The following is a 21426-nucleotide window of genomic DNA, read 5'->3' on the forward strand; positions in this document are numbered from 1 at the left end:
ATTTGTATGGTCCTATCTGCTATCGAGAAACATGTGCCTACTCAAACTTAAGGTCTAAAACTAGACAGAATTCAGGAGTCAGTTCCTTTGTTACATGGGGCACATTTTAGGGGCTCAGTAGCCACATTGACCATGAGATATGATCCAGAACATTCCCACCACCCCAGGAAGTTGTACCGGGCAGTTCCATCCTACAGCGAGTCAGCAGCAATGAATGTGGTGGAGATTCTGAGAACCGACCTGATTGACCTACACATGAGGCGGCTGACTGAATGCCTGTGGTTTTGACCTATACACAAGGCTGCTGGCTGAATGCCTATGGTTCTGGAAAACATGATTAAAAATAGTCCACTATTTCAACAAATGCTTCACAATGTTACTTCTGGTAACTTGCCCAGAGGTCTTCAAATTCAGGAATTCTGAATCCGTGAACCACAAATTAATGTGATTTACTTTTATTTAGCAGCTCACTTTTGAGGGTCTCCTTTCTTTAACCCTATTCCCGACCACTGGTCATTTCCAACTCTGTCCCCGCCACTTGGACTTACTGTAAATAATCGCTTAGTTCCTGGTTGCTATCAGCTGTGAAACATTTGTTCTCTTTGGCCCCTTTCCTGGAATGTATCATTAGGCATTTTCATTGCTTTTGTGGCCCAAGTGAATCTTTACCAAAAGTATTGTCCCATTCTGACAATATTTGCCAACCAAGCCCAGTTAAAAATAGATAACTTATCATGAAGTTTCCTGTTATGTATGAATCAGGGACTCTGATCTACAAAGGCCGATGTGTCACAGAGGGAAAGATGTCCTTTTGATGTATTCAACCAAGTCACATTGCATGATGAAATTACATACGGGTCAGAATGAGAGTCAGGTAACCTTGGGGCTAGGGGTTCTTTCCATTAGAAAAGGGATAGCACTCAGCAAAGAGAGGGTGAGGCCGCAGACATGTTGTCATAACTCTTGCTGACCCCCTAGTCCCTTGGAGATTTTATTCTAATGAGAAAAAGGGTCCTAGGGTTTTTTGGGTTGCTGTTTTGTCTAAATATGTTTTCCCCCATCCTTCCAGAGCTATGGTGGCAGGCTTGCTTCTTCTCTCCTGTCTACTCATGACGATGTGACGTGATCTTAAGCTTAACTTATCACCAAAGTCCCCTCTGACCCGGTCCCTGTCCATCCTGCCTCATCTCTGAGATGCCTCAGGAAAGGAATCCACAGCACCGCTTTGGAAATGTCTCATTTTAACTGACGCAAACTGAGGAGGGCCAGGGGCAAGCCCACAGGCTCCGAGGGAAAGACATCTTTATCTACCATCTCCACCCAATGAATACAAAAGACCTCGGAATCTGTTTTCCTACCTTTTCAACCCTTGTGCTCTCTCTGCCAGAGGCCCCCTGAGATGTGACCATCCAGTCCACCACCCCAGGCCAAACGGTCACTACCCCTGTTAGACTGCGCTCAGCTGCCTCCACACAGCAGTCCTCTGGAGAATGATGTCAGTGGGGACAAACCCAAACCCGTGACCTCCCTGCTTAAACCTCCCTTTTTTGGTCAGGATAATAATGACCGGAAGCTTGGCCTGGCCTACTTAGGTGATGCCTGCCATACTTTAACCTCACCTAACCACATTCCCTCCGTGATCTAATCATGCCTTGCAAGCTATTATTCCCGGACCCCCTTCAATTCCTGTAAGAAGCTCAACCCGTTTCTGCCTTGGGACCTTTGCGCACAGGGTCCCTGGCGCTTGAATGACTGTCTCCCAGTTCCCTGTCACTTAGTTAAGTCATGCTTATCCTGCATAAAGGTTCAGGGATGACTTCCTTGTGTTCTTTTGACGTTAGTCATTAAACTCTTATCCCCAGAATGGGCCCATCCTGGGCTTTTTCTGTTCTGAGGGTGACTGACTGACTCCAGTAAGATTTACAGGTTCCTTGGATGCTGTTTCTCTTTTACTTTCTATTGCATTTGCAGTTCCAAACAACCAACCTGGCCCTAGAGGTATCAAAACACATTTGTTGACTAAGTCAACAGACAGCAACTTGAGGTGACCGGTCAGCACAGGAAAGATAGAGATTTTTTACGACCCTGACTTCAAATCTCAATCTGCAGTAGACAGTGTTGGACAAGTGATGACCTCTGTAAGCTATAGTTCCTCATTAATAAATCAGCCATAACTGTATGTACATGAAGCTTCCGGAAGGTTCCCAATGAGGCACACTCATTAGTATCACCGTCTCTAACTTAGAGACCAGAGACTGAACATCCTCTGCTGAGGTCGCAAAGCTTCCCAGGAATAAGTGACAGACACCCCAAAGGAAACAGATAGGAACATTTTTTATTAAATATTACAGTGGATCAAAAAGTACAAAATATCTCTTGCCTGCTATGTGATTGGGAAACTATTGGCACGGAATACAGTATCAAAAGCAGTAATAAGTACAATTTGGAAAACATACAAAATTGAGTGTTTATAGTTGGCTCAGCATTCTTCTGGTAGTGTTCAAACTAACGCAAAGGTTACTCAATAACCTCTCCATTGGGAAATTATATAACATCACTGGGCCAGGTTGTTATATACAAATGATCACCTTACAGAGCTTAGAGGTTACATAGCCGGAGTCACTCAAAGTGTACAATATTTACAACACAGGGAAGTTTAAAAAAGTATAAACAGCCAAGAGATTATGCTGCTATTTTTTTTATTTTTTTTAATTTTTATTTTTTTGCAGAGATCTTTCTGCCACGGGGAGACAAGCAGAATATCAAATACATCAACAACCAACACTGGAGCCGAGGTGCTCAAAGTCACTACTCCAGGGGCGTGGGTCTCACCAGGGCAAAATCATTCCCGTTACTCTCTTAGCTCGGGACAATGAGAGTCAAACTAGACCACATGGGACGTGGCTGACCACCACCAAATGTGACTCAGTGGGACAAGAAGTGAAGAGAAATAATGGTTCTCTTTGAAGGCACACTACATAAAATATATTTGTGGGATCACCTTGACGTTTCCATCAGACACACCAACACAATGAAATACAGTACTTGAGGATTCATGCAAAGCTGTGATGTCAACACAGAGTCTGGACAAACCCTTCTTTATATGCCCTGATGAACCAGCAAACTTGCGAGCTTCTAGCTAGGAAACAAACCAGTCAGTCCTGTGGCAAAGACTACACGTTTCAATCACTTACTAGGAGAAAATACTTTAAACCTAAAGCTTGATTGGGCCGTCACGGTATTTCATTTTTACTTTTATATTTTATCTTTAAGCCAAATTGCCAAAAGCAAGACCAGGAGTTGCATGGAGATGATATATTTTTAAATATTATTTAGAATCTCCAACTCTCCAATAATTCACGGGCTGAGTGCATTTTGGATTGCAACATTTCTCGGAAGCCACACTTGGTAAATGGATTTCTGACTCCAGTGCCAATTGGATTCCGCAGTTTCCTTTACAGAACTACCAATAACAATGGTCTGATTGCACAAAGAACGGCTTGTGCAACGCCATTCAATAATAAGGCCCCTTGAACTCAATGCAAACAAAGCCTGATTTAAGACTTTTTAAAACGTCCTTCTCAGCCAATGAAAAAAAAATTCAATGGTCTTTTTTGAAAGATTTCCCAGATCTCCGTTTGGAGTTTTAAAATAAATAACACCCCGCTTCTGTTCTTTGCATTCGTCCTGATGTTTTGCCGAGGGTCTGCGCTTCCTTCAACAGAAACCGCGAGTCTCCTCTCGGAAGAGATGAGAAAAACAATAGCTGGACTATGTTGACATTGTTTGAAAATGGTGTGATCGAATTCCTACACGATGAACACATCTCGACTCACCACAGTGAGGAAAACAATCGCCCCATCTTGCAAATGGGTGAGCTCGTGAGGGAGTGGAGGGGGGGGGGCGAAACACAGACATCCCCGTTTTCTTTGAGAAACAAACTCACAGGGACCACGTCTGGATCCAGCCCATGCCTGCTGCAGAATCCCTGGTCCTTTGCTCCTCTTCTGATTCTGTCACTATTCAATCTAGTGCAACTTTCTCATACTGTGTTCTGGCCAGCATCGTGCTGGCTGGAATTGAGACCCGTCCCCTCACACACACACACACACACACACACACACACACACACACCCTTTCTTGTGCAACCGCAGAATAATCTGTACGTGCACATTTATGATCTAAGTATACTAGTCTATCTATGGTCCTATTAAATATATAATATATATATTATTCCACAGGAAGGTAAATAATTAATTGAAGCGAATGGAACTTTTAACACTGGGTCGCTACATTCTTTTGTTTCCACCTTTGGATAGCATGTTACTACATGGACTATTTGGCTTCATATCATGAGGACATTTCAGTACAAATGAGTGGCATGCATGGCTTTGCGTAAGAACCGTAGTTTCACGGCCACTGGTTTCGATTATTTTTGTAGTTGAGTTACCTATTCAGAGATGTTGGAAACTGTCATCAAGTTTCATAGACTTAAATATGTCAGAGGTAAAAATAAAAAGACTTGGTTAACTATGGTCCTAGAGTCTATTGGTAGTGCTGGGGGGGAGAGGAAGGCAGTGGGCTGGGGACTTCTCAAAGCAGCTTTCGGCAGGGATGGGTGGAAATGGGAAAAGGAGTCCACTCTATGCCACCACTTGCTACTTGGAGCAGATGTGGTGCCTTGGGAGCGAAAGGAATCAAAAGTCAAGAGTGACAATAAAAAAAAAATACCCCAAAGTGGACAGTATGACCACGTGGTGAAAAACTTGATACAAAGCACCTTATGTGTACACATCCTCATCCACGCCACACCCCAAAAACCCAAGGAGGATGGCTTTCTTTTGAAACAGATTATCCAATTACTCCTCAGAGATTGTAACCTTGGGGGATCTTGCTAGGAAACTCAAGAAGTTAGCTGATGGTGGCAATAACTCTGTCACTCAAACGGGCCAAGGCCTGGCTGGGATGCCCAGTGATCAGACCTTAGATAACTCCTCCTCTACTGGATGATCACACACATACACCATCCCTTTCCAATCCCCTTCTCCAGACCATTTAAAAGGTGCGGTTCCAGCACCAGCGTGAGTCACCCTGGCTCTTGTCTTCAGATGTGAAATTCCTAAAGCATCTTCACAGCCCACTAACTGGTCTGTCCTCTAGACTGTTCTTCCGCGGCTTTTTGCCAACAAGGTTTTTGTTTTATGATTTCTCTGGTATGCAGGATGGGTTCACAGCCTAGATAACATGAGTCCAATGTTTAATATTTTCACATAATCCAATACTTCAAAGCAAAGCATTTGGCCGGAGAAGCAGTGTCTAAGCTCTCTCAACTATGCCCCTTGTGAGGAACGGATTCCTCAAGGCGCAGACCCGCGAAGGCACAGGCTTTCGGCTGGTGTTCTCCGCGGGGCTCTTTTCAGTCTGTTCCACTAAAATCAGTTGCTTCAATTTGTAAACAATAACTTGACCACCCAAAGCTGCTCAAAAGAAGATGTGGAGGGAGGGGGAGGTTGAGAAAATACACATTAACAACTAGGGGAGTCAGTCAGCCTTGCAAACCAAACAAAACAAAACTGAAAAACAAAAACAAAGGACCTGCAAATAGAAGGGATACTGTTTAATTAAAAAACAAACAAACAAACAAACAGATAAACAAACCAAAAATACCCCAGGGCAGGAACAAGAAAGAACCAGGAGAAAACAGAACTATCTGTGTATAAATTAGGTGAGCGGACAGTGTGACGGGTAGCTGTAAGAAGCGAATATATACAGTTCAACAGTGTTTACTTCTCTGGATTGTTTAATAGTGTCAGAATGAAAGGTCTCTTTAAGTTTAACTATACATTGCATTGATTGAACTTGGTGAGTTGTATGAAAAAGAGGGGCATTCCCCTGGCTATTGCCAGTCTTTCTTGCCCTATGCTTCGAAAAGCCTGCCCCCACTTTTTTTTTTTTTTTTTTTTTTTTTTTTTTGCCCAGTTTGCTTCCTTACCATCCAAACTCAGAGGGGTCCTCTGAGTTCTTCTGGGATAGACACAGATACCTTCAGAAGACCAACACTGAAAAGGAAATGACCTGGAGGCCCTAGGCCAATCTGTGTCAAAAGGGAGGTCACAACTGGCCCGCCAGGCTAGGGTTGTCCCGGAAAAGATAGGCATGTTCACCTGGCCTTTAGGCCTCTATGGCTGGGACGAAGGGTACCACCGGATCAGACGGAATACTGACTTCCAACCTTGCAAGCCAGCCCTCCAGGGTTGGGTGCGCGGACCCCGCAGTTTGGGGTTGCTGGGCACAGCGAGGCTTACAGTTTCGTGCTGGGGTGTACAGATGACAGCTGAGAGGGGGGGAAGGCAGCCTGAGGGTTGATAGCAGCTAACGGGTAGATGCTATTGTGCAACAGGTCCCCGTAGGAACTTCCTACGGGGGTCGCTGCGGCCAAGTGTCTGTAGAGCTGCTGAGAATTGGTCGGCGAGGTGAAAATTCCTCTCTGCATCACGAGCGAGTGGAAAGCCAGGGGCTGCATGAGAGGAGAAAGCACCGTCTGGTTCTTCAAGTACTGCAGAGAATGGGAGTACCCGGCCGGGATCCTGGAGTTGAGGCCTGAGTTACACAGGCTACCAGAATACAAACCTGGAAAGATAGGGGAGGAGACCGGAAGCTTGTGGCCTTCCGACGCAGCCCCAGAATGCCCACCGTAGGCTCCTTTGCTGCCCTCGCTCTCCTGTTCAGAGGCCTTCTCTTTCCCAGAAGCCTCCTTGGAGGGGTCCAAGGGAGACACAGCTCTGGCTTTTTTCCCGGCAATCACAAGATCTAAATCCTCCAGGCTGCGCTTTATGGGGCGGGCAGCTCCAATGTTCTGAGGACTCATCTTCCGGTGCAGGATGGGATGGACCATGCCTTCCATTTTTCTGAAGCTCTCCAGTCTCACATGGTGAGGTTTTCCTGACCTTGCAAGTGACTCGGGATATTTTTTAGGAGTCGACATGGTCATGGGTGATACCCGGCAGGCTTTGGGGTGACAGTCTCGACTCTGGCTGCTGATGACCTGGAACTGGGAGGTGCCTTTGATCTCCTGGGACCCTGAGGCTGAGTGGGCCAGTCCTAGGACTTTGCTGGTTAGTTTCTGTGGGTTCTTGGGAAGGCTCAGGTCTGTTGGTTGGTCATCTCTAGCGGCTTCCACCGCAGCCAACTTCTTATCTTGCTGATGGAGAGAGGCGAGATGATTGACGTGAATCTTCTCTGGGTGTTTGTGAGAAAGAAAAGCGCCGTTTTCAGATTCCTGGTACATGTCCCTAGAGGTGTACTTGGGCGACGGTTCGTTATGAAGATGGTGTTCCGTGTGCCGGTAGAGGCTGTGGAGATGCGGGGAAGAGTAGAAATCGGCCAGGAAACTGGGCACGTGGCCGTGGGAGACGGCCCTTTTCTCTAAGAGTTTGTCCTTGCCCTCCTGGACCTCTTGTTTCAGGGCATAGGAGTCAGCCAGGGTGCTCAGCTGGTGCTTGGAGAGACCGCAGCGGTGAGCATCGGCCCGACTCAGTTTGTCATGCTTGAAGATATCATTGATGCTCTTTCTCTCCTCGGAGGCCTTGCTTTTGAAGCTCTGGACGTGTTGAATTACCGATGGCCGGCTGACGGCCATGTGGTCCGAGCTTTGGCTGTGGTGGGCCTGGGACAAACCTGAGCACAGGTCGTCCCGGGCAATCAGTTTCTTTTTGCTGATCAAAGGGGGCGGGGAGCCATAGGGGTAGCTGCTGGAGAGGTTGGCCCCGCTCACCTGAGACAAAAGCTTCTTCTTGGCCAGTGGGGACATGATACCAGGATTGCCCCGGGAGTAGAGCAGGGGCGTGTAATTAAGTCCGTGGTTCTCATTCATGGGCCCGGTCAAGTCTTTGTCTTTGAACATATCAAATGATTGGACCACAAGGACCTTTGGGGTCTGCTTGAGGGCTGTGTGGATGTCGTCACTGCCCAGCTGGTCCACCTTCACAGTGCAGTTGGCAATGTAATTAGCCATGGCAGGAAGTTTGTCTTCCTCTGCCTCGTGCTGGCTTGTCAGCGGTGGCTGGGTGGTGGGGAAGCTGGCAAAGGATGCTTCTTGGAGGTCACTTTCAGAGCTCTCTGTAAAGCTGCAGGGTTTGGCTTCTGGCTTTGAGTCCATTTGGGTACTGGGAGAGGCAAGGGGTTGTTTTCCAGCCCCAGGGGTAGGAGCTGATTCTCTTTCAGGAGGCAGGGGAGGGCTTGGGAGCAGAGAGGCAGGGCCCTTGTCTTCCACCTCCTCAGCCTCCTCACTGCTGGAACCTTGGTGAGTTTCATTGCCCTTTTCTGGTTCTGGTCTGGACACTGGGGCCCTCGCTGCAAGGTCCTTGTGTCCTTCTGATTTCTTCTTCACCTCTGGGGCTGGGAGAGGCTCGGTGCCACTTTTCTGGCTCAACGTCTCCTCTTCCTTCCCCTGCTCCGCTGAAACCTGGACAAACATTGTAGGAGACATTTAGAAGAGGACCACGCACACCGACACGCGTCGCTAGGAAATAAAGCATCCTCGCCCACCGCAGGCTTGAAACCGGGCTTGTCAATCAGCTCGCCGAGTTTTCATAAGGCTTTATTACTCCCCAATCACGCTCTAAACAAAGACATCTAAATTACAGAAACGTGCGGGGAAACCAGCACATTCGCTTCAGCCCCTTATGAGACACCTATCAAAACAGCAAAGTGACGCACGGATGATCAGCATCACTCCTTCGTCGTAATATATAGTTTAATCCTGAGGTTGTCAAATCAGTCAATTAGCCAAATAGGTTTTAAATTACACGTTGCATTTTAGGACGCTCCTCTGTTTTTTTTTTTTTATTATTATTATTTTTATTTTTATTTATTTATTTTTTTAAAGAGCATCTCTCGCTCTCCTTCAAACTATTGAACCAACCCCATGGCAGTAGCAAACAACAAACAATTTCTGGCCTTTCCTGGGGAGCCGTCCCTTCCTAAGGAATTCAGTGGATCCACCGGAAACCAGCGAGGCGTACACATGAATCCTTTCTTAGAACTCCAGAATGTGTAGATCCATACACATACAGATGGAGGGTGTGCACCCAGGGCTAGGGACTCGTCTAGGTCCTCCCATGGCACACCAAACTGACCATTTTCAAAGCCGAACGTGACTCAGGTGGGCAGTGTCACCCCCCCAGGACAAGTTCATGTTTATTGAAATAAACTGTCCTCAAGGGGACGGATGCTTCCTGTGTGCAGTAGCTAAGGGCACAGCTCAACCCATTTCCTATGCAGAGTCATAGAAACTTTAACTTTAAAGGTGAATTTAAGTTTTCACCTGCGATAGAGCTCGTGGACAAGCCTTTCCATAATCGATCTGACACGCCTCAGTGGGGCAGTCGCGAGATGTTTGAACTGAGTTGGTCCCCACTCCCTCTGCCCAGTCACATCAGCAGGACATTTTTCTACTATGAAGACCCCACCAAGTGCATCATATCTCTGATGGCAGTATGGAGGATATTTAGGAAAAGTAATTTCAATTTTGTAGATTTTTTTTTCCCTCGATCCACATGAAGATATCCTCATCAGTCAAGTGTGTAATGCTCAAGAGCCTGCCCTTCTCCTTGCACTAATAACTGTGCTTTTAAGTGCAGGCATCGTTGTCAGCTTTACACTAATCATCGTCATTTGTCTCTTGAGCGTATACATTCAATTAAAGGACATAAAAATGAGTGACCGCGAAAGGCAAATTTTGCTCAGTTCTTCAAAATTTACGTGACCTCGGCCTGAAGCTACATTGGAGTCTCGCATGTCTGTCTATAAATCCAGTTTATGGATGGATTTGAAAATTCGGCCAACAAAAGTTAAAGGATTTGTTTCTATTCCCCCCCCCAAAGATGATGCTTTCTGAACTTCCTGGATCTGTTCAAGGACAGTGTCTCGCTCTGTACTTTGTAATCCCCGAGGATAGTGGATTTGACCAGACCCTTCCTCTCTTCACTAAGTTTAGTGCTTCAGATTGAAAACATCAAAAACTACCGTATGGTATTAAATGCAAACCCGAAACCTGGCTCGCAGCTATGCTGAATTCCTAACATAGGTAGTCCGTGGGCTTGGTTCTTACTGCATGGATCATATGAGACATCAGGACTTCCTAGAGCAGATTTAGAAGTTCCACATGCCCACAGCCCAGTTCAGAAAAGGCAATCATTGGCAATAGAATGATTTCCCTGTGAAGGACAGGGAGCCCCACAGCTGTCAGAGGTTTGCTGGACTCGGGCGCAAGGCTGCTCCCTCTAATCTCGGGAATGGTCATCACCTGAACTCATGGGCTCTATGGCAGACTAAGTAAGGATCCTTCCCACGGCTCGCAAGCTCCCTGTTTCAAATTTTCCCCACTCCAGCGGAGCCATTGGAAGGTCAGCTGGCTCCATGATCCTCCAGGCATCTGCTGGTGCTTTGGCTGGGGTGGACATCTGGTGTCTAATGGAACTGACCAATCCAAAGCCCCGTGATAAATCACCAAGCCAGCAGGATCAAGGAGGAATGGAATGTAACCCTTAACTTGGAATTTCCTTGCTTTGGGCCATTTATGTTGCAAACTTGCAAATGTTTAGAAGTCTGCATCATCTTGTATTTTTCTTCCTTTTGGAGTGACTAGAACTTAAAATAATTATAAAACTTAATAAATCCACGCCTGGCTCGGGCTGGGACAGTAGGATTGTGAGTTCAAGTCCTGACTGGACTACAGTAGGAGTTTAAGACCAGCTTCAGCAACTTATGGAGACTCTGTCCAAACAAAAAGCTAACAGATATTCAGGGATATAGCTCAATGATAGGACACTTCACTACTGTGTGCCAAACTTGAGGCTTGAGGTTCCATTTCCAGTGAAACAAAGTATTAAAATTACCTTTTTAAGGAGGAATCTGCTGGGAGTTGATGTGTGTGTGTGTGTGTGTGTGTGTGTGTGTGTGTGTGTGTGTGTGTGTGAAAGAGAGAGGGGGTGAGAGAGAGAGAAAGAGAAAGAGGAGACACAGAGAGAGAGAGAGAGAGAGAGAGAGAGAGAGAGAGAGACTGTGTTTTAAACTGGTATTTAATGAAGCTGTCTCTTACGTGTTCATTATAAGCCTGGTTTTTAGAGAGTGTTTAATATCAGTACCCAAATTCCCTCAGGGCTTGAATCCTAGAACATGCTGTCTCCAAATCTAACTGCTTTTTTTTTTTTTTTTGAAATGGGCAGCAGGATTTTTATTATTCATGTTGAAACAGAGCCCAGTTCGGCCTCCTTGGTTGGCTGGATGCTACCAGTCCTGCTTTGTGCTGAAGAGCTCCTAGCGCTGGGACTTTTGGTTTGAAAGGCTCAGAAACCACCTCTTAACATGAGGGAGAGAGCAATGCTTTCTGTGAGATCACTTCGAAATTTCTCCGTAAACAATACAGACCAAAGATCTCGCTGAATTGGTCTCCACCCAAGGGTTTTGAATGGAGGTCAAGAATGAGAAGCAAACATCCCTAAATTTTGGGAGAGGGGCCCAAGGAGACACTCAGGGTCTTAGCCCTCCTTCCTGATACCTGCTCCCCACCCCCACTCCCCAAGTCACACCGACTCCTTAAATAATAATGGCTGTAAAATCCCCCAAGAAGCCACGTTTACTCAGGGGAATCCTAAGTTTCAGGAGGGTTTATTTCAGTCTCCAATTTAGTTTAGTTTGGTCTCCAGTTCTGAGTCTTTGCTCCAATTTCCTTCAGGGTATTCTTGTCTTTCTAGATTCTTCTAGATTCTAGTCATAGCCTATGCCTCTCTTTACCATGTACACTGTACCTAAGCTCCCAAGGCAGAGAAAGCTTTGGAGTTTTTAGAAGATTTTAATTACTTATTATTTGTGTGTGTGTGAGAGAGAGAGAGAGAGAGAGAGTGTGTGTGTGTGTGTGTGTGTGTGTGTGTGTGTGTGATAGGTGTGTGTAAGTACCCTCAGAAGCCAGGAGAGGGCATTGGATTTCATGGAACTGTGCTTACTGGTAGTTATGAGCTGCCCTCTGAGATGGGTGCTGAGAACCCAACTTAGATCCTCTGGAAGAGCAACAGGTGATCCTATGTGCTGAGCCATCTCTCCAGAGTCCATAATAGAAGGGTTTGAAAAGTTATTTTTGAGAGTTTGTCTATTTTACGTACATGTGTGCAGGCCAGTGGCCAACATTCCAGACAGAATCAGTGTTCTCCCTTCACTATGACTGTCCTGAGGATCAAACTCAAGCCACTAGGCTTGGCTCAAGCGCCTTTACTCACTGAGCCCTCTTGCCAGCCCAGAGCTTAGGGTTTGTGACTTTTCAGATCAGCCATGACATTTAGAGACCCAGCTGGAGATTCTGGGGTCTGGAAACCCTGGAGGCAGAGTGGGTTTTCCAGGGCTGGTGTCTCCAGGAGACACAGCAACTCACCTCAGATGTATCCTGGGGCTTTGGTGTATTCTCTTTTTCTTTCTTGTTTTTGGGCAGTTCGTGTTTGATGCGTTTGGTTCCCGACACTTTTGTTTTGTTCTCATTTTCCTGTGAATTGTTCTCCTGTTTCCGAGGTTTGATTGGCGGCAAAGGCTTATCTTCTTCTCCCTTGATAAACCTTTCATATGGTAGGATTAACCTAAAGGGAAAGCAGAGAGATGGTATATCAGTTGGCCAGTTCTCATGACAGCATCGCTCTGGGGCCTGCTTCCTTTTCCTGTAGATGATGCATTCTGTAGGGATGCATACTGAGACTCCTCAGGGATGCTGATGCTGTTATTAGCACCGAGCTCTCTCTCTCTATCCTATACTTTTCCTATGCTTGAATACCTAAAACAGTTTAATTTGTAAATTAGGCAGAGTAAGAGATTAGAGGAAGTAACTAATAAAGTAAAACTGTAACAACATACTGCAATAAAAGTTACGTAAATGTAACTCTCTTGAACAAGTCAAGATGAGTGTTGTTTTCTAACTATGGTTGACCATATTGCTGAAACCAAGCAAAGCAAAACCATGCATAAGTAACCTGTTGAGTGACCTCATCATGATGACATGCACACTTCCCAGGGGCTTACTCTACATAATCTACTTTATTAGCACAACTCGGTTATCTGGTCACCTAAACGTGTCTCTGAAAGACTGATACCAATGGAGGTAGCCAAGGTTGACATGGGCACCACGGCCCGTAGCACTTGGCTGATTGCCAACGACCTCAGGCCAATCAGGACAGTTGTTGTCCATGTACTCGTCTGTCAAATGTACACTGAGTACCCACCCTATGCCAGGCACTGCTCCAGCTTCTGAAAATACAGCCGTGAATAAAACATTCAAGACCTCTGACCTCATTCAGCTTCTATTCTAAGACAGGCTAGATACAAGATGCAAATCATTCCATATAATCCCCATCGCATCTCTTCAGATTATTGCTGTTCTCATCACCATGAGTTTCATGACCATCATCCTTCTCCTGAGATTAAACAAAGAGCCCAAGGGTCCCCACATCTGTTAGAGCTAGAGTTTGGTGTACTCCTCAAAATGTAGACCCGACAGTATACATTCAAAAGAAACTGCTATCATGAAACCCAACCCTAGGTACAACAAACAGACACCACTGAAAAATAGATAAATTTTTATATGTGTATACCATATATAAAATATATAAATAAACATAATAAATATATATTTATTATATAAAATATATAAAATTTAAGTTTATATAATATATATAAAATATATATATATATATAAAATCACTCCCCACCCCTACACATTGAAGTTCAATTTGGCCATGACAGATCTTGTATCCTCTAGCCCTGCTCTGTCTTTTGGGGGACCGAGGATGGGGGGTGCCAAGTTAGAAAGGGCCCCAGCGAGGAGGAAACCAGCTAACCACGAAAGCAACAAAAATCAGAGGGCTGAAAACCCCGAGCATTTTAATTACATAACTTTTAAAAACAAAGTGCGTAAAATTGCTCTAAAAAAGAGAAGCATCAAACGGCTCTGGTTTTAATCTGTTCCCTTTGCAACATAGCTCTTGATCTGAACAGGGAAAGAGCTGATGTAATTAAAAGGCATGGATTGCATTACAATCCGAGTTTCGACTTCAGTGATTAAAGTTTCTCTAATGCATTTGGTATGATTAATGACTCACTGTGGGATTAATACAAGACTCAGCCTTAAAAATATGAACCTTAATACAGCAAACATAATTTGTTTTAAATACGACAAGTTGACTCAATGAAGAAAATGTACTTGGCTGACAAAAAACAATCTGTTCAAAATATTGGGAATCCTTTATTTTTAAAATAAGACTCCAAGGCAAAAAAAAAAATCCTGATTTGGAATATTTGTTGAGTATCTTAAAATTGGTTTCTGATTGTACAATTTGTCTACTAGCTCCTTAAATAAAGACCACCGTTCAAGGCTTCATAGTCAAGACATGGGGATATTTGAGACACTGATGGTCCAAAGCAAAATGTGAAAAAGACAAATGCCAGTTAATGGGACTTTAGGACCCAAATCCGTTCACTGAGCATGCTCAGACAAGGTATGTGCAAGGAGGCATGGATAATACTTTCGAGGCCTCTGTCTGGCAGTGGGCCAGTCACGAAGATCAACACAACCCATGGGGGATAGTTATCTTCAGATCCCATTACAACCCGAGTTTAAACATGTTACAGCTGCTCAAACTGGAAACTGTTCTCCTAATGTAGACTTACTAAAATAATATATGGTTGCCAAATACCTGTTTCCCACCATAATATTACAGCGCGTGTTTATCTAAGGAAAAGCATAACTACGCAGAAGAGAAAAAGAGGCAGTCTTGTTCATACTTGAATTTATACTGTCTCATCTTTAAAGTCCCTGACTTATTCCCTCCAATTCCTCTGTCCTTTGTGTTTTTCTGCCAGGGACTTAGTCCCTTTTCCGATAGTGGAAGGTAAGGGCTTTCTGAACCAGAAGCAGAACGTATTGAATATTTTAAGCTGGAAAAATATTTTAAATTGATTTTAATGAAAACACATTTTATTGTCGGGACAGATAGGTTTGTTGTGCTTTTGTTTTGTTGCCATGGGAACCAAGGAGCTCAGAAGCCCTGGTATTCCGCCGGCTGCCATTTGTGATAGTTCCCTTCCCCCAGTTCCCTTGTCTGATGGAGATGGTGAGTTTATGAAGGGCCCTCATTCTTGAGAATGACAGCGCTGAGTGTGAGGAGGAGAAGGAAGGAAAGCAGAGAGCAAGGTGGGGGAGACACCGGGGACCCTAAGAAGACCCCTACTCTGGGTACTGACAGGCTTATGCTAACCTAGCTCTCCAGTATATGCCAAGGAAGAGCATGGTTCTAGCTTACAATTTTGCAAGTTCATGAGGCTGGGCAATCTCTTCTCTCTCTCTCTCTCTCTCTCTCTCTCTCTCTCTCTCTCTCTCTCTCATCTTTTCTCATTTTGACTTAACTGAGGAGCTGGCGAGCCTCCAGCTGTACAAAATATATTTTCACTTTGTTGGTCAAAGGCCTGAAGCCAGAAGGCAGGAAATCAGGAATTAAATGTTTCTTGTATCTGGAAAGAGGCATGACTAAGGGTAAAACTGAATCCAAACACAAGCGCTGCTTGTTCAAAGCTTGCAGAAGGGTGTGTGTGTGTGTGTGTGTGTGTGTGTGTGTGTGTGTGAAGGTCAAACGAATGTGGGTTTTTTTTTCCACTTCTAAATCATTGAAAGATAATTATAGTCACTCAGAGGGATTAAAAAATAAAAACCTCCTAAAATAAAACAAGAGAGGCATCAGTTAAACAGAAAGCAGTAGAAATATGAGCTCTGGAGAACAGGGCACATTCCCACACAGTGCATAAACAAACCCTGCTTTGCTCAGTGACTTCCGTTTGTGGTGACTTCCTTGAGTGGTGTGTCCGTCCTTCTTGTCACAGTGCAGCACAACTACCCCACCGGATGTGATCTTATCAACCAATTATTAGAAGTTTGGTTGTGGTTTTTTTTTTTTTCCAGCACAAGAGGACAAAAGCTACGATAGGTTTCTGAACATTTCAATGATCAACACACTCATGTTATCATTAAAAACAGGTTAGCCACTATGAGATCAGCATTGCCCAATACAGGAAGCTGCGCAGGTTTGGAGCCCACGAAAGAATGCAGTGTAATACAGCATGCCAGTGCCTCTCAGAGGATTGTTTCTCAAATACTTGCAGGACAACCAAGATTTAATCAGCTTCGAAACTGGACGGATCAAAAGCAAACATGTATCTCCCCACCCCCAGCACATGCAAGAAATGTATCCATTACACAGAAGAAATATTCTTATCCTGTTACAACTCAGAGAATGTAGGCTGAGTCTTGGGTGGGTGGAAGCAGTGGGCAGGAGAAGAAATACTCTCATTAGTAAATCCATACAGACTCCCCCCCTTCACCATGTAGGTCAGAGACTGAAAGCTGGGAGATAAATGGTTCTCTTTTCTTGTCCAGATTTCAGATTAGCAAAATGCTTATTTACGATGCCATTAATGGATGTGAACTAGGCAAGCCATCACGCATTTTAAAAAAATAATAATAACAGCTTTTCCTAGGCATAAGATTTGGAGCAGCATGAGATTTTATTTTTCCCCAGGAATAATACAAGAATAATATTTTTTCCACCTCAGAGCAGAAACAGTAGGGGAGCCTTTTGCTATCACAGAGATCCTTATTAAATTCAGTCACTGTGAAAAGACAGATTCTAACCCCTTCCTTATTCTTCTTCCTTAAAAAAAAAAATAAGGAAAACTTAAAAATCAACCCAAGTTAAAATTAACAAATCAATGGCATGACGGCCTTGATTTATTAATGTCTGAACCACTAAATTACCATCATACAAGAAATTGTCGGCTGGAAAATATCGTGGCTTTGCTAAATCTCAAGTTGAATAATGGCGCTCAGCACACTAGGTTTTTCTATATGCGTCATCTGATATTATAAAATATTCAATACATTTCTCTCCAGCGGAAGTCAGGGGTCAGCAAATCTATTACTGTAATGTAAGAAATCTGGCAACTTGCCAGCTCTCTCTCTTCCTTTCATTATTTTTTTTTAAACACTGAGGCAGATAATTTTGTATTTACAAAGTCTGCCGTCCTCCAGGGCTTTGCCTCTCTTTCTCAATAAAAAAGCAGCAGTCTGATGTTAGAGAAGCGTGCATGGGCCACATCTCGCCGTTTGCATTTCATACAAAAGAAAAGACCCTCGTATTTATTAACACCCCTCTCTTTCCCGTCAGACGAGGAAAAATTATGTTGTGTCTCATCCTAATGAGTGACCACTAATGTCTCCTGAATCAATGCGTATTTGTATGGATGGAGTGAAGTTTTGGGCCGAAACATTTAGCAAATGGTACTTAAGAGGAAAAATGAGAACCCATCTATTGATAGGGAGCTCTGAAAAGGATATTATAATCATGTCCAGAACTGATTCAATCCAGAGAATTAGGGAAGGGAGTCAGGGGTCTTTAGGATTGTGTTTGAATCTCAAGCCTTCCTCAGCTAGTTCACAGGCATACTTATTGTATTAAACCGAATTTTTTTTTTTAAGAATTCAAGTTTGAACATGTGCTATAAACTTTGGAGCAGAACAAGTTAAGGGCAGAGATAATAAAACTAGTGTGTATGGTAGGCCAAAACCAGGACTGTTATTCTTACGTTAACAGGGTTCTTTGTGGCAGCAGAAAAGAAACAAGATGTTGGTTCCTCTGGGGCTTCGGACCTGACCTGACCCCAAATGGACTCATTACATCTCCGAGTTGATTCCAGGCTTGATAAATTCTAAGCCTTGGCCAGTCATTTCCCTTCCGAGGCAGAAATTGAAAATACAGCTCCGCTGTGAAGTGTGGGAAGCAATCTTTCATCAAATATGGATGGGTAAAATTGCCTTTTCCCTTTGTGAAGATGGAGCATGCACCGTCACTAAGGTACAAATGAGTACCGAAGCCGGAACTGCACATGATGCCCGCCTCTCTAGGTGCAAGCCCACCCCTGTGAAAATGGCACAGTGGTATTTAGGCATCAGAGAACAAGACCAGAAAGCAGACACACACCTGTGCTCTGTGACCCTGTGGAGCGAGGACACTGTCTCTTCAACGGAGACAACGTCAACGTGCTCGAAGACGTCGGCATCGATGTCACATGACACTTGCGATTTGCAAAGCCATGCTCCATTTGAGAATGACCAGGTCCTGACTGGTATTTTCATATTATGGTGTTAATTTTGATAAGAAAGGAAAAGAACAACATAGATCTGCTAGGCAGACCTTCCTGTGTCAGCACTGGGGTGACCATCTTCATAGAGAAATATCTCCTTGGGAGATAGCCTAACTGATGGCCCCTGCCCATGTTAAGGGAGTTCTGTGCTCTGACAAAGATGTCTAAGAAATTAGGGTGAGCCTTCTCTTCTTCTCAGAGGCAACAGGTCTGTGGACTCCACGTGGCCATTCAACCAAGGGTCAACCTGTCACATCAGAAGCAGCTCCACAACTTGAGAGAAGGACACACTCCTGTCACATATAGCACAAGAGGCATGCCAGAAAGCTTCAGGCCCAATTTGCTATAAATGGTAAGGGAGAGCCGAGAACGCTTCTCATGAAATCTCGCCTCCAGGACATGGTCTCTCTGATGGAGCTCTTCTCAGCTCAGCTTCCTGAGGATTTTTGCTTCTAGGCTGATGTTATTTCCATGCCCGCCAAACGAAGACCACACTGAAGAAAGCTAGAATGGGTTTCCGGAAGCAGACTCAATGCCCCTTGGATTACAATACATGCTCACGACAGGAAATCGACCATAAAGAACACCCAGCCCTCCACGGTGCCAGACGGCACGACCAAAGATGGTAGTGATTATTCTTCCCAACGGGAACTCGATGGCGAGCTCTGATGGGAGTGGTAAGGACCCATTTCACAGGGAGAGGGACAGCATTTCAAGAATAATCAATAACGCGCCATACGCATCCCACAAACGATGGCAGGCAGAGCCCCTGTGGAAAAGTCCACCTAGGGCCAGAAGCCGCCACTGGCGCCAGGGCTTCTGAAACCTTCACCAGTTTCTCACAGCGCTCACAACTTTGGCCAAACTTTGTAACAACTTGTACAAAAACACAATGTTCCAGGAGATTTTTCTCAGTGGCCAGGCTGAAGATATGTTTTAATGGTAAACACTTACATCCTTTTGCCATCCGAGCCTTTTCTTCCCCTCCCGCTTTCTCTTTTGGAAACATGCTTTCTGGATTTTCAATAGTTCCTTTGTGGAGGCATCGGGCCTGTTACTCTCATAATTGAAAAGATGTTTGTGCAGTGGCGTGCTTGAGAATTCGGTTCCTTAATCTTAATGATAAAGCCCCGGGGGAGAGAAAATCATAAGGAGAGAAACATCCTAAGTGGAAGCCTCTTGTTATCTATCAGGAAGAAATGGGGGCTAACGCGCACGATCTATTCTCCAATTTAAATTCATGCTTGATGGCCACGGTCATCTGAATTTCAGACAGACCTGTAAAGTTTCTTAAGCACTGAGGGGGATTAAAGGACACCATGAGAGGACCCAAAGGAGCCGGTAAAAGACTCAGATAAGGAAAAGGGCTGTTTGGCAAGCTTTGGGGGGAAGGGGGCAGGAAAAGAACTTGCCATGGCTTCCTGCACAGCAGACAGACGCAGAGTGTGTGCCCGAGACTGTTTCTACCCTCACAGCGTAAACTCCAACGCCTATTAGAGCACAAAGCTAGAGGCAAATTTAAGAATTTTTAAATAGAGATTTTTCAGTTGTTGCTGCTTTGCTGAAGAAGAAGAAAAGGAGGAGGAAGAAGAAAAGGGCTTCTCCTCATTCATTCATTGAATCACTTATTTATTTTAACTTTGGGATCTGGCTAGGACCTTGTTTTCGTTTTTTTTTCCCCAAGTTTCTTGAACTATCAAGGCATTGGGAAGTTACCAGAACAGTTTAGGCATGCTGAGCGATCTGAAGTGAGGCCGTTGGGGGCAAAATGACCTGGCTAGCCTGTGGGGAGAAATTCTTTCCTGATGATAAGAGGTCACCTGGTCACCTGAGCTAATGAGGGAGGTGGACACTGACCAGATCCTGGTCTGTCCAGGGAGCAAGCCTGGGGAGGGGTATAGTATACAAGGCAGGCCAAGACCAGCTATGCAGACACAGCAGCAAGTTGAAGCTCTCTAGGGCTACTAGGTGTCAATAAGTGCCAGCTGAACCTCTGGTACTGAGGGGACAAGGAGAGTTTGCTAAGTAGCTGTGTTTCAGAGAGAGGAAGACGAAGGCGTTCACTCGCTTGGACTCCCATGAACAAGATGGTGGACTGAAGGCAACTATAACTTCTCTCACAATTCCCCTCTGGGTGAGGAATGGAGTTATTCACCTGTGTGATTAAATCTCTGGGCCAACTGTCATTACGTGCCTCTGAGTCACACAATTGGGAAACCAGGCCTAAGAAATCATCATCTGATCCTCTACCCCTGTACAGACATCTTCTGGAAAGGGACTGTCGTTTCATAGATTCTCACTCCATCTTATCGTGTTTGTGATGCAGAATTGGGTGTTCTGGGAAGCTTCAAGGGAGCTGATGTCACTTGGTCCTTGCCCTAAAAACAGTTTAGTTCTACATGCGATGGTGGACTCAAGTTCTAACCCTACCTCTTTAAGATCCAGTTTGGATTCTCGATCCCACAGGATCTTCTCATCATAGACAGAAAGGCTCTCTTCCTTCTTTGCCCTCTTTGCCCGTTTCTGCCTTCTAAACTCTTGGCTGTCTAAGGCTCTGCGCCGGCCCGCATCAGACCTCTCCATAAGTGAGATTAAGCCGCTAGTCACTGCAACTTTAATGAACCAATCATGGTCCCTGAAGGTGGCTACCCAGGGAAGGATCAGACCCTGGGCTTCGGGAAACCTCTGCTTCTTTATTCATCTCAGCCACCAATGCACCAGCGTATCAAAGTCAGTCCTTCCTTCCTTCCTTCCTTCCTTCCTTCCTTCCTTCCTTCCTTCCTTCCTTCCTTCCTTCCTTCTAAATTATATTCAGTGGACATAAAATGACTCTTTCAAGGCGAGTTCACCAAGCTTAATCAGCAGCTGCCCCGCTTCCCTAAGCTTTTTTATGGGCTGGTAACACATAGTTCACAGATGGGCCATGCTATAGCAGCAGTGTAGGAGGAGGGGCTTAGGGCCCTCATACCTATAACATTCCGGGATCCTGTCTGTGACTTTCTCAACCGTGTATTTATTAGCTTGCAGGGTGTCAGAGATACATGGGCTCCTGTACCAGACATGAGCAGGGTGAGAACCCACCCTGACTCTCTTACCCTTGGTTTTCTGCCCAGTTATGATTAGCTGAGTTGCTTCTCTCTCTCTCTCTCTCTCTCTCTCTCTCTCTCTCTCTCTCTCTCTCTCTCTTTTGCTTCAGAA

General features: G+C 44.9%; 1 protein-coding gene across 1 annotated transcript in view; it reads right to left on the reverse strand.

Annotated features, from left to right (window-relative positions):
* Window positions 1–2317: 2317 nt before the first annotated feature.
* Arid5b (AT-rich interaction domain 5B) overlaps window positions 2318–21426 on the reverse strand; it is a 176250-nt gene continuing 157141 nt past the window's right edge. The window contains 2 exon segments of the mRNA XM_048451570.3: window positions 2318–8464; window positions 12428–12626. Coding sequence (XP_048307527.2) covers window positions 6302–8464; window positions 12428–12626 — 2362 coding nt within the window. The 3' untranslated portion in view covers window positions 2318–6301.

This window comes from Myodes glareolus, chromosome 18 (assembly GCF_982192425.1).
Source record: "Myodes glareolus chromosome 18, mMyoGla1.1, whole genome shotgun sequence".
Lineage (NCBI taxonomy): Eukaryota > Metazoa > Chordata > Mammalia > Rodentia > Cricetidae > Myodes > Myodes glareolus.